The following is a 12,384-nucleotide window of genomic DNA, read 5'->3' as shown; positions in this document are numbered from 1 at the left end:
TGTTAAAATTATTAAGTCTTGACAGGTACAAAGAGGTTTTTGTAATCTGTCTGCACTTCCAACCGATTTTTCTGTCCAAGCAGAGTCCCCAAGACCCGTTCCCCACCCCCTCCCAGCTTATTTCCCCCCCTCCCCCCCATCCCCGTCCCAGTCCCCGTTCCGAGACAAACGAGTTCAAGCACAGACCCGGAGGGCGGGGGGGCGGGGGGGGGGCCGGGTGCTGGGCACACGGCCCGGCCACCAGGCACGCGGCGTCCCCGCTCTGCACCCGGCCCTCCCTCGTGCGGGGTGGCCCGGGGCTCACGGAGGCGGCTTCTGGGAACCCGGGCTGGCGGCCGTGTGCACAGCGCCGTGCGCCGCGCGGCGGTGGGTGAGGCAGCGCGGGACGTGTGCAGGCAGCGGCCGGCGGGGCGGGCTTTTGCACTCGTCCCGGCTCCTTCCCGCTATAAAGGCGGCCCGGCGCGCCGCGCTGCGCCACGGCTCCCCGAAGTGCCAGCTCGTTCTCGGACCGCTGTCGCCGGACTCCACCACCGCTTCTTCTCGCTATGGATCCCAACTGCTCCTGCACCCCCGGTAAGGAGATCCGGGCCGGGGCCGCGCGTCCGTTCAGAGCTAGAGAAGCAGTCTCTGACGCCCCCTTCTCTTCCTGGCCACTTAGTTTCGGGGCTGCTAACTGCTGTTTTCCAAAGCTTTTTGGTGCACCTCTCTCTAGGTTCATCGAGGCACCCACCCCAGCCCACCGCCCGCTTCTACCGATAAGGGGTCGGACTTCATAGCTGGGTCCCGGTTCCCAGGGGTTGGTTGTGGGAACCCGCACGCATTCCCGCGTTCGGGTCCAGGGACAGTTCTCACCGCTTGCCTTGCTCCTTGCAGGTGGCTCCTGCACGTGCGCCGGCTCCTGCAAATGCAAAGAGTGCAGATGCACCTCCTGCAAGAAGAGTGAGTGAAATCTTTGCTCCTACACCCCCTACTACCCACCCCTACCCTCTATACCCCGAGGGGAATCCTGCAGCTGGGGGAGGGAACGTGCTGCCTCCACAGCGCGCCCTGTCCCGGACCGCCCGAATCCTTAATCGTGTGTGCCCAGCGCTCATCGCTGCCCTCCCCTTCCCTGCCCCAGGCTGCTGCTCCTGCTGTCCCGCGGGCTGTGCCAAGTGCGCCCAGGGCTGCATCTGCAAAGGCGCATCGGACAAGTGCAGCTGCTGTGCCTGATGTGGGGGAGCCCGCGCCCGATGTAAATACAGCCACGTGTACACACCTGCAGTGTTTTTTTGGTGCTTTTTGTTTTGGGTACAACTCTGACCCGTTTGCTACATTCCTTGTTTCTTTTTTGTTTTTCCTACAAAATGCGTGAATTATAATAAAAGCTGTCGACTTTTATTCTCGCTCTGTTTTTCTTTGCGTGCCCCCCGGGGCTAGGGTGGGGAATTCGACGGGAATTGCAGAAACCTGTTTTCTGGACACAAATGTTAATTCTCTAGAAACTGAGTGCCTTAAGGCAAGCCAGGTGACTTCACAGAGCTTCGCCTTCTGTAAAATGGAAGGGCATTATGCCAGAGGATATAAAGGCCTGGGGGCTGGCCCTCTGTTCTCGTGCCAATTTTACTTTTTAAATAATGTCTATTCCCAGTGTGGGGCCTGAACTCATGACCCAGAGGTCAAGACTCACATACTCTACAGACTGGGCCAGGCAGGTGCCCTGTCGATCCAGACTTTTCTTATGCTCCGTGGTTTCTCTGCCCAACCTCAGTTCCTCATGGATTCCAGGCTTGAAAATGACTACAGGAGGTAGTCACCTTCGAATCCTACCTGGGGCTTCTAAAAAAATTACCTGTGGTAAAGGTGCGATTTTTACTTTCTATCCATCCCACACTAAACCTTGGTAAAAAATACATACGAATTTCATGAAAATGCCATAAAAGAACAATATAAAGCCCATGTTTTTAGATTGAGCACACATAATTTCAATGAATATATGAAGAACAAGTAAAATTAGGGATTTTAATAAAGCGCTGCACATATATATGTTCACTGAAGGTGTCCACTGAGCACTAGAGAGAGAATTCACCAATGCCCCAGTGTCATGGACCACACACCTTGAGGAGCGCCGTCCTGGATATCCCTCCCCACAGGGCACTTGGCCTGCTCCCCGCCATTGCACCACTGACGGGACACCCTGTACCCCCGAGAGCTCCCTGGTGTGACTTGGCTCTGAATCTTTGGAAGTTCCTCCCTTGGTCAGGCTGGACTCTGTCCCTCCAGAATCCAGTTGTCCTTGGCAACTTGAAACCAACACAGGGACTAGGGAACTGGAGGGAAGTGTCCAGCCATTTCCCAGCAAGAGGGAGGGTACCTGAGACCTGGTTTCAGATGGAATACTTCACGGCTGCCCGTGCACGGCGATGGCCGATTCTGCGCTTTGGAGGGCGTGGTGGTGTTTATTAGGCAGGAGTGAGGCCCTGAGTGACTTGTAATTAATGCCAACGGTTAGTCCCCCTGGCTATTTGTGGAGGGAAATGCTACCTGATGTTTGATCAAAGGGAAAAGGGAGTCATGTGGTCCGGAGTCAGGACCAGGCTTGCCGGCAGGTGCCTGGTGTAAAAAGGGGATTTCAGAAGGCAGTGTGTGTCCAGGGCGTGGGCTTTGGTGTCCGGCAGCCTGGGTTCACATCCAACTTTGCAACAAGTAGCTTGGACAAGCTGCTCATCCTCACTGAGCTTCCATTTCTTCCTGTGTAGAAAAGAGATTCTATCTCTATATGGGGATTAAATGACTGTCCTGGCTCCTGGCCAGGGCTTAATAAACAGTGGTCATTATGTCCGACATTGGTGGAGACAGAATACTGTTGGATCCCAATAAGCTCTTGGGGAAAGGGTCATTAGTTAGAAAGCATTACTCTGGGTTGGAGGTTAAGGATGGGGTTGGAAATCTGCTGACATGATGCTAGGGGGAGGGTGGGTACCTCCTGCACGATGTCTCCAGGGACAAGATGCAGCCACAGCGTTTGGACAGACACAAAAGTCTTTACCATCCTTCACGTCATTTGGTCCGCAGGAGTCAGTGAGAGAGTGAACATGCAGGGGCTGGAGCAATTGTGCTGTCTTCAGAGAGGTTAAGCAACCCGCCCGAGGTCACACAGCTCCTAGTCAGGGGTCTGAACCTATAAAGCCGGCCTCATGCCCTGTCCATAGCTGGCTGATGATGATGTCACTAGGTGCTAAATATTGCTTCTCACTATTCAAAGGTGGAAGAGCCTTTGGAGATGGACCAGTTGTGCCCCAGCTTGAGAGATAGGAAACAGAAGCCCAGAGAGGTCACAGAGCTATGCAGAGGATCTAACTGCCAACTCGGTGCTCTTCCCACGCTGCCTCTGTGCCAGGCGTTCAGTGTCCTCCCTTTCACGTGAAGTCGTGGAGCGGGATGGTGGGTGAAGCCATGATGCCGCAGTCAGCCCACGTGCGTGCAAATCCCACCCGTGTCGCTTACAGCTGTGTGACATAAACCTCTCTGGCTTAGCTTCCTCTGCTCTAAAAAGGGTAAAAAAGGTATCTGTCTCAAAGAACTGAGTGAATTAATACGTGTGAAGAACTTAGAACAGTGTCAGACACGTGATGAGTGGTCTATTAATATTAGCTATTACTTTATTATTATTATACATAGCATAAGGCGTATTTGTTTATCTCCAGACAAATAAGCCAGGCCTGGGGTGCTAGCTATTACTTTATTATTATTATGTGTAGCATAAGGGGTATTTATTTCCCTCCAGACAAATAAGCCCAGGCTGGGGTGCCCAGTTATGTTTCCTGTGTGGTCTTTATCAACCACATAAGAACATGACCTATAGGCCAGAGAGCATCATTCAATCTCCGCCACACAATTGTGATCCCCATTACAGGTATAAAGCCACAAGGAAGATGTTCTGTGCCTTATATCAGATACCAAAAGACACCCACCAATTGTTTTACCACCTACACCATATTTTAACATTATACTTTGAAATGATTCATATTTTCTTTAATTTATATGAAAAGTAAACTTTTTATCCTTACTGAAAATGAGAATCAGTCTTATTCTAGACATAGAAAATAGCCACAAAAGCATATCCAGTGTATAAGAATTTATAACTATATATATTTCACTTACGGATCACTTTTTTTGCTACTCATGGTTGATGTGGCCACCTACTCTTCTTGGAAAGGTTTCATGCAGTGGAGAAGTGTAGACATTGCCAGGCCAAAGTCAGGCTTATCATGGACCTTCTCTTTCCCTTAGAAAGTTGACAGGATTCATCAGAGTGTAACTTCCTAGCTGTGGGACCTTGGCCAAGTAACTTAGACTTCTGTGTTGTAGTTATCCATTACGAAAAAGTGCTCAAAAGTAATAGTAATTCCCTTTTGGGGTCTTTGTGAGGGTACACAAATCAAAAGTGAATATAATATGGCCTGGCACATACTAAATGCTACTTAATTCTCAGCATGTTGACACGGAAATAACTACTTTTCTGTGTTATGTAGAGCCAGGTCTCCCTAGCATCTTTGAGAGGAGATACCCATCTCACCCTCTGGAAACCGCTGGGAGTGGGGTGCCCCGGCAGGCTGGGGGGAGCACTAGTTTTAATGCAAAGAAGGCCCGCACAATCGCGCGCATATAACCGTTCGGGCATGCAGAATGTTAAGAGGCAGAGGTCTGTGTCCGCCACACGGTGTACAATATAACAGGGCCTGAAAGCCCAGCCCCTATGTGGGGACACGGAGAAGACACGCCAAAGGAGGCAAAGGGCACATCCACCGCCCGTGCTCTGCACACAACTCTCTCAGGTCTCTCTGCACACCCACCCTCCACCGGCCCCCCTCCCCAGGCCCAGGTCGTGAGGGAGAGGCCTCTGCACACGGGCTCCAGGAAAGGGCGACCCCGGGGACATGTGCACGGGGCCCGGGGTGGGGAAGGCGGCGAGGACCCAGGCACTGGGTTCTCGGAACACCCGGGAACACGGGCGGCTGCCGACCTCGGGGAGCCGACAGGGGGCGGGCAGGGAGGCTGGGACTCGGCGTGTCGCCCGGCGCGCAGCCCCTCGGCGCGGTGCGCAGCGGGCCCAGTCGCCCTCGGGGACTCGTGCGCCCGGCCCGGCCAGGTGCACACGGCTCGGCCAAGGCCGACGCGCGCCGCGAGCTCTCGGCGGGGCGGGTGCAAGGGCGGGGGCGGGGCCTTTGCGCCCGGGCCGCCCGCTCCGCCTGTAAAGTGAGGCCGCGGCGCTGGGGCTCCACCACGCCTCCAGCCCGCAGCCGTGTGTCTCCGTGTCGCCTGCTTTGGACCTCCGTCCTCGACTCGACTCGAAATGGACCCCAACTGCTCCTGCTCCACCGGTAAGGAACCCCCTGCTCTGAGCCTTAGGGGGGGACGCTTCCCGGGCCCGGAGCGCGTGTCCTCGGGGTTAGAGGGGCGGGGGTTTGGAGCTGGAGCTGGAGGGGACTCCCGGAGTCAGCACGTGCTGTGCGTTGTCCCTGGCCAAGCTCCGGAGAGCATTTCCGTGCCTCGAGTTTAGAGTTGAGGGTACTGCGGTCACGTCGAGGTCCCCTGTCGGTCGGGGGCTGCTGGCCTGGGACTTGATGGCAGGTGGGGACATTGTATCCTCGGGGTTCAAGACCTAGGGCCCTGGCCCCCAACCCGGCCTGCTTGGGCTGAGCCTGGAGCCTGGGACCCTCCTTGTGCAGTCAAATCTGGAAGGGACCTACCTTTCCTAGCACCAGAAGAAAGTGGGGCTTCCCTTAATGACCTGCCCTGGGTGAGAAAAGGGCTCCCAGGGCTGGGCAGTGACAGGAGGCGGGAGATTGGGGCAGCTTGTTGGCCGACTGCTGCGGCCCCCACATCACCCCCCTGCTCCCTGCTCCTCCTTCTCTCCCTTGCAGGTGGCTCCTGCACGTGCGCCGGCTCCTGCAAATGCAAGGAGTGCAGATGCACCTCCTGCAAGAAGAGTGAGTGTGGTGGGGTGTTCTGTGGGGAGCTGGGGACCGGGCTGGGTGGGCGGGGGGAGCCCAGAGCTCGGCAGGCGGGAGCAGGCCAGTGACCCAGCCTCTCTGCATCCCCTGCCCTGAGCCCCTGCCTCAGAATTGGAGCCGAAAGAGCATGTAGGTGATTTGAGTCCCAGCCTCATCCTAGAATAGGAAGACTGAGGCCCGGATCTAGGTCTCCTGCCTCCTGATGCAGCCTTCTGAACCCTCCAGTGTCCTGAACACTTGATGTACATGAGCTTGGTGACCGTGTGTGGTTTCTCTGACCTGCTGTAGCCCTTTCCTGTGGGGACAGCCCAGAGCTTCCGTGCTCCCCCCCCCCCCCCGGGAGCTGCTAGGCAGGGGGCACCCCCTCTCTGATCTTGAGGACTTTCTATCAAGATGTATGGTTCTGGGGGGCCTACATTGTCCCTGGACGCCCAGTCACTGTGTCTCCAGGCATTCTGCCCTGTGCTGGAATCAGATGGGGGCAGGGCAGCCTTCTCCCCGTGGGTAGGACTCAGTTGTCTAGACACAGCCTGCCATCAAGCCAGGGTCCGCCGAGGCTGGGGGCAAGGCCTGGGCTGGCCTGCTCTTAGGAAGGGGGGTCCCTGGCCATGTCTGCTCTGACCCTGTGGCCTTCCTGCCCCAGGCTGCTGCTCCTGCTGTCCCGCGGGCTGTGCCAAGTGTGCCCAGGGCTGCATCTGCGAAGGCGCATCGGACAAGTGCAGTTGCTGTGCCTGATGTGGGGGAGCCCGCGCCCGATGTAAACACAGCCACGTGTACACACCTGCAGTTTTAAAACATTTTTCATACTACCTGACCCGTTTGCTACATTCCTGTTTCTATGAAGTACATGAGTTATAATAAAAATTGTTGAATTTATGCTGGCTGTTTTCCTTTGCGTGCTTTAGAAATAAGGACTTCAAACCCATCGTGGCTGGGGTGGGCGTTGGACCTGGTACAGAGACCTGGGTTCTGGACTCAAGGATTGGCCCCTAATAAACTGCCTTATGCAAGTCAGGTGACCTCTCCATCAGTTTTCTTGGCTGAAGATGAATGTATCAGGATGACATAAGGGTATGGGGCCGACACAGTTGCCCTCTCTTCTCCTTGGAAGTGTTGATCTAGAACTTCTCAACTTCTATTTTACTCTCAGGATTCCCTGCCAAACTTAGGTCCTCAGCAATGTTAGGCTTCAGAAATACTCAGACAAGAGGCACCTGGCGGGCTCAGTCGGAGTGTGCAACTCTTGATCTCCGGGTTCTAAGTTCAAGCCCCACGTTGGGTGTAGAGATTACTCAAAATCTTGAAAAGTACTTGGGATGAAATCCAATTCCACACTTTTAAGACTTCTATACAGGGCTTGCTTCTAAAACACTTGAGGGACCAATTTTTATTTTCTAACGCAGATTTAAACTTTGGCGAAATAAATTGCTAAGAAAAAATTTAACAGGCATAATATGCAAAACCCAGTTTTTTTTGAGAGGGAACACAAGCAGGGGGAGTGGGAGAGGGAGAAGCAAGCTTCCCGCTGAGCAGGGAGCCCGATGTGGGGCTCAATCCCAGGACCCCGGGATCATGACCCGAGCCGAAGGTAGACGCCCAATGACTGAGCCACCCAGGTGCCCCAAACCCCAGGTTTGATTCAACAAATTTCAATAAGTATATGAGGAACAAAATAACAAAATTTAAAAATTGCAAAGTACGCATTTATTCATTGAGGGTGTGCATTGAGCACTAGAAACAATTCACAAGGTGTGTGGACCACCTTGAGTAGCACTGTCCTCAACATCCCCACAGGGGATCCATCGGGTTTGGCTGGTGCTCAGCCATTTCCCAGCAAGAAGGAGGGTACCTGAGAACTGGTTCCAGCTGAAATACTTCACGGCTGCCTGTGCACGGTGATGGCCGATTCTGCGCTTTGGAGTGCCGTGGTGGTGTTTATTAGGCAGGAGTGAGGCCCTGAGTGACTTGCAATTAATGCCAACAGTTAGTCCCCCTGGCTATTTGTGGAGGGAAATGCTACGTGATGTTTGATCAAAGGGAAAAGGGAGTCATGTGGTCCGGAGTCAGGACCAGGCTTGCCGGCAGGTGCCTGGTGTAAAAAGGGGATTTCAGAAGGCAGTGTGTGTCCAGGGCGTGGGCTTTGGTGAGGTCACAGCCGACTTTTCCACTTTCTGGCCATCTGACCTAGGCAAGTGGTTGGTACTTGCTGAGCCTCCATTTCTTCATGTATAAAAAGGAGATTACTTTGCAATGTGGGAAATTAAATGAGATAGTGGCCTGGCTTCTAACTAGGGCTTAATAAACAGTGGCCATTACGGTAACTACTCTATTCACACTGAGATTTGTGGAGAGAGACTACTTCTAGTTCCCAACAAGCTCCAGGGAAAGGCCCGTTGGCTTGGAAGCATTACTCTGGGTTGGAGGCTAGAGATGGGATTGGAAGTTTGCTGAGCTGGGACAAGAGGGAGTGTGGATGACCAGCAATAAGCCCCTCAGGACAGGAGGCTGCCACAGCATTTGGATAGACACAAGAGTCTTTCCCATCCTTTAGGTCATTTGATCTGTAGAGGAACCATGAGAGAGTGAACATGCAGGGGCTGAAGTGATTGTGCCAATTTCCAGAGAGGTTAAGCAAAGTCAAATAGCTCCTTGCGCTGTGTGTACTTTGGGAAACTGGCTCATAACTAATGTCCCCCCTTTAGGATTGCTGTTGGGGTTCAAAGAACCGAGTGATAAGCGACACTCAGAACAGGCTACACGCTATGTAGTTCTCAGGAATACTGAAAGGGACAGAACCACTTGTCTTGCTTTGTTATTTGATGCCAGGTTGGCCTATCACCTAAAAGGATCCCTTGGCGGGGGTGGGGGGTGTAGCATCCATGCTTTGGGAACCTCCACCCTGAGTGGGGTGAATGGGCAGGGCTGAGGAGAGTCCCTAGAAAGTTTAGGCAAAGGAGCACCAGGACAAACGTGCCCACACATCCCTTTTGCCTTGGTGGGGAGAAGGAAAGGAAGGGAACCCCAAGCCCGAGCTCACCGCGTTGTTGTCTGAGCTGCAGCGGAGGGCCCAAAATAGGGACCTAGACAGGCAATGCCTGTCTGGGAGCGGAGGAGGACGAAGAGGAGGTCACTAAATGCTATGTAATTCTTGGAATATTGAAAGGGAAATAACCACTTTCTTATTTTGTTATTTAAAGCCTCCCTGTCCCCTAAAAGGGTTCCTCCTTTCTGGGTATCTTACCCTTTGGGAACCTCCTGGAGTGGGGAGCACTAGTTTTAATGCAAAGAAGGCCCGCACAATCGCGCGCATATAACCGTTCGGGCATGCAGAACGTTAAGAGGCAGAGGTCTGTGTCCGCCACACGGTGTACAATATAACAGGGCCTGAAAGCCCAGCCCTTATATGGGGACACGAAGACAGGCCAAAGGAGGCAAAGGGCACATCCACCGCCCGTTCTCTGCACACAACTCTCTCAGGTCTCTCTGCACACCCACCCTCCACCGGCCCCCCTCCCCAGGCCCAGGTCGTGAGGGAGAGGCCGGGGCTGCACACGGGCTCCAGGAAAGGGCGACCCCGGGGACACGTGCACGGGGCCCGGGGTGGGGAAGGCGGCGAGGACCCAGGCACTGGGTTCTCGGAACACCCGGGAACACGGGCGGCTGCCGACCTCGGGGAGCCGACAGGGGGCGGGCAGGGAGGCTGGGACTCGGCGTGTCGCCCGGCGCGCAGCCCCTCGGCGCGGTGCGCAGCGGGCCCAGTCGCCCTCGGGGACTCGTGCGCCCGGCCCGGCCAGGTGCACACAACTCGGCCAAGGCCGCCGCGCGCCGCGCGCTCTCGGCGGGGCGGGTGCAAGGGCGGGGGCGGGGCCTTTGCGCCCGGGCCGCCCGCTCCGCCTATAAAGTGAGCCCGAGGCGCTGGGGCTCCACCACGCCTCCAGCCCGCAGCCGTGTCTCTCCGTGTCGCCTGCTTTGGACCTCCGTCCTCGACTCGACTCGAAATGGACCCCAACTGCTCCTGCTCCACCGGTAAGGAACCCCCTGCTCTGAGCCTTAGGGGGGGGACGCTTCCCGGGCCCGGAGCGCGTGTCCTCGGGGTTAGAGGGGCGGGGGTTTGGAGCTGGAGCTGGAGGGGACTCCCGGAGTCAGCACGTGCTGTGCGTTGTCCCTGGCCATGCTCCGGAGAGCATTTCCGTGCCTCGAGTCTAGAGTTGAGGGTACTGCGGTCACGTCGAGGTCCCCTGTCGGTCGGGGGCTGCTGGCCTGGGACTTGATGGCAGGTGGGGACATTGTATCCTCGGGGTTCAAGACCTAGGGCCCTGGCCCCCAACCCGGCCTGCTTGGGCTGAGCCTGGAGCCTGGGACCCTCCTTGTGCAGTCAAATCTGGAAGGGACCTACCTTTCCTAGCACCAGAAGAAAGTGGGGCTTCCCTTAATGACCTGCCCTGGGTGAGAAAAGGGCTCCCAGGGCTGGGCAGTGACAGGAGGCGGGAGATTGGGGCAGCTTGTTGGCCGACTGCTGCGGCCCCCACATCACCCCCCTGCTCCCTGCTCCTCCTTCTCTCCCTTGCAGGTGGCTCCTGCACGTGCGCCGGCTCCTGCAAATGCAAGGAGTGCAGATGCACCTCCTGCAAGAAGAGTGAGTGTGGTGGGGTGTTCTGTGGGGAGCTGGGGACCGGGCTGGGTGGGCGGGGGGAGCCCAGAGCTCGGCAGGCGGGAGCAGGCCAGTGACCCAGCCTCTCTGCATCCCCTGCCCTGAGCCCCTGCCTCAGAATTGGAGCCGAAAGAGCATGTAGGTGATTTGAGTCCCAGCCTCATCCTAGAATAGGAAGACTGAGGCCCGGATCTAGGTCTCCTGCCTCCTGATGCAGCCTTCTGAACCCTCCAGTGTCCTGAACACTTGATGTACATGAGCTTGGTGACCGTGTGTGGTTTCTCTGACCTGCTGTAGCCCTTTCCTGTGGGGACAGCCCAGAGCTTCCGTGCTCCCCCCCCCCCCCCGGGAGCTGCTAGGCAGGGGGCACCCCCTCTCTGATCTTGAGGACTTTCTATCAAGATGTATGGTTCTGGGGGGCCTACATTGTCCCTGGACGCCCTGTCACTGTGTCTCCAGGCATTCTGCCCTGTGCTGGAATCAGATGGGGGCAGGGCAGCCTTCTCCCCGTGGGTAGGACTCAGTTGTCTAGACACAGCCTGCCATCAAGCCAGGGTCCGCCGAGGCTGGGGGCAAGGCCTGGGCTGGCCTGCTCTTAGGAAGGGGGGTCCCTGGCCATGTCTGCTCTGACCCTGTGGCCTTCCTGCCCCAGGCTGCTGCTCCTGCTGTCCCGCGGGCTGTGCCAAGTGTGCCCAGGGCTGCATCTGCGAAGGCGCATCGGACAAGTGCAGTTGCTGTGCCTGATGTGGGGGAGCCCGCGCCCGATGTAAACACAGCCACGTGTACACACCTGCAGTTTTTTACTTTTCATGCTCCCCGGACCCAGTTGCTACATTCCCGTTTCTATGAAATCTTTGAATGACAATAAATTTATCTAGACTCTCTGGCTCCAAGTGTCAGGTGGTGTGTTGGGAGGATGGGACTTGGTTCTAATTGGGCTGCAGGGGAAAGTGGTTTGGGGGAGGTTAGGGGTGGGGTGGCCATGGGAAGTGGGGGCAGGGCAAGGTTCCTGGGGTCTGGCCTGCTCCACCTCCTTGAGCTCTTGGTTTTTGACTCTTCTTGGCTTAGCTGTGACAGGGTTTCCTCCGCCACCTAGAGCGTCCCCGCCCTTCGTGTGTATCTGTTCGCTGCCTCTATTCACTCAATAGCCATCTACAGAGTGAATGTCTACGTAGGCATTTGGTTCTCAGTGTTGGGGTAACATGGCGCCTCCAGACTGCTAAGGAGAGATCATTACTGAATGGAAAAATCACAGTGGCTCTGACAGAATGCTGTTGGGTGAGCCCAAGTGAGGAGACCTCGCACGGAGAGCTGCATCCCTGTCAGAGGGGACAACTGGAACAACGACCCTGATGGGGGTCAAGGGTGGGCCAGCGTGTAAGGGGATGTTCTAAGGTCACTTTGGAAAGAAGAGAACAGAGACTATGTGTCTCATTCATCTCCCTGACTTGCGACCTGGTTGCACTCTAAATCACTTGGAGAGGTCGAGAGTGCCACTCACGGTCCCATTCTCCCCTTCCCAGCCCCCATTCCGATTTCTTAGGTGTAAGATGGGCCAGGGAACCTGGGTTTTAATAAGTACCTAACGTTGCCATCCACTGAGGCAGTCACATGGAGCATTTAGTGAAATTAAATGAGCCTCTGCCAGGAAATCTTTCCATCCCGGTTGGAATTTGAAGCCAACCCCCCCAACATATGACTGCCTGAACTGGGGGCCTAGGGAACCTGGAGGTACCT

The 12,384-nt window shown here is 55.7% G+C and overlaps 3 protein-coding genes across 3 annotated transcripts; all 3 read left to right on the top strand.

The window, feature by feature from the left end:
• Window positions 1-416: 416 nt before the first annotated feature.
• On the top strand, window positions 417-1,380 carry LOC118520780 (metallothionein-2). The gene is made up of 3 exons (XM_036068947.2): window positions 417-573; window positions 874-939; window positions 1,121-1,380. The coding sequence occupies exons 1-3, from the start codon at window positions 546-548 to the stop codon at window positions 1,210-1,212; spliced, it is 186 nt and encodes a 61-aa protein (XP_035924840.1). The 5' UTR covers window positions 417-545; the 3' UTR covers window positions 1,213-1,380.
• Window positions 1,381-5,208: 3,828 nt separating this feature from the next.
• Window positions 5,209-6,872, top strand: LOC118520783 (metallothionein-2-like). Its single transcript, XM_036068949.2, has 3 exons — window positions 5,209-5,363; window positions 5,907-5,972; window positions 6,640-6,872. Exons 1-3 carry the CDS (start codon window positions 5,336-5,338, stop codon window positions 6,729-6,731), a joined length of 186 nt encoding a protein of 61 aa, XP_035924842.1. The 5' UTR covers window positions 5,209-5,335; the 3' UTR covers window positions 6,732-6,872.
• Window positions 6,873-9,868: 2,996 nt separating this feature from the next.
• On the top strand, window positions 9,869-11,535 carry LOC118520782 (metallothionein-2). The gene is made up of 3 exons (XM_036068948.2): window positions 9,869-10,022; window positions 10,567-10,632; window positions 11,300-11,535. The coding sequence occupies exons 1-3, from the start codon at window positions 9,995-9,997 to the stop codon at window positions 11,389-11,391; spliced, it is 186 nt and encodes a 61-aa protein (XP_035924841.2). The 5' UTR covers window positions 9,869-9,994; the 3' UTR covers window positions 11,392-11,535.
• The last annotated feature ends 849 nt before the right edge of the window (window positions 11,536-12,384 follow it).

The sequence above is a fragment of the Halichoerus grypus genome, chromosome 15 (genome assembly GCF_964656455.1).
Source record: "Halichoerus grypus chromosome 15, mHalGry1.hap1.1, whole genome shotgun sequence".
Classification (NCBI taxonomy): Eukaryota; Metazoa; Chordata; class Mammalia; order Carnivora; family Phocidae; genus Halichoerus; species Halichoerus grypus.
The sequence above is the reverse complement of the archived record's forward strand: the minus strand, read 5'-3'. Positions and strand labels throughout refer to the sequence as shown.

Excerpts from the sequence above, each read along its gene's own strand:
- LOC118520783 (XM_036068949.2), top strand. The coding sequence starts at position 5,336 with ATGGACCCCAACTGCTCCTGCTCCACCG. Across the intron at positions 5,364-5,906 it reads CAACTGCTCCTGCTCCACCG|GTGGCTCCTGCACGTGCGCC; the intron begins GTAAGGAACCCC and ends TCTCCCTTGCAG. Across the intron at positions 5,973-6,639 it reads ATGCACCTCCTGCAAGAAGA|GCTGCTGCTCCTGCTGTCCC; the intron begins GTGAGTGTGGTG and ends TTCCTGCCCCAG.
- LOC118520780 (XM_036068947.2), top strand. The coding sequence starts at position 546 with ATGGATCCCAACTGCTCCTGCACCCCCG. Across the intron at positions 574-873 it reads CAACTGCTCCTGCACCCCCG|GTGGCTCCTGCACGTGCGCC; the intron begins GTAAGGAGATCC and ends TGCTCCTTGCAG. Across the intron at positions 940-1,120 it reads ATGCACCTCCTGCAAGAAGA|GCTGCTGCTCCTGCTGTCCC; the intron begins GTGAGTGAAATC and ends TCCCTGCCCCAG.
- LOC118520782 (XM_036068948.2), top strand. The coding sequence starts at position 9,995 with ATGGACCCCAACTGCTCCTGCTCCACCG. Across the intron at positions 10,023-10,566 it reads CAACTGCTCCTGCTCCACCG|GTGGCTCCTGCACGTGCGCC; the intron begins GTAAGGAACCCC and ends TCTCCCTTGCAG. Across the intron at positions 10,633-11,299 it reads ATGCACCTCCTGCAAGAAGA|GCTGCTGCTCCTGCTGTCCC; the intron begins GTGAGTGTGGTG and ends TTCCTGCCCCAG.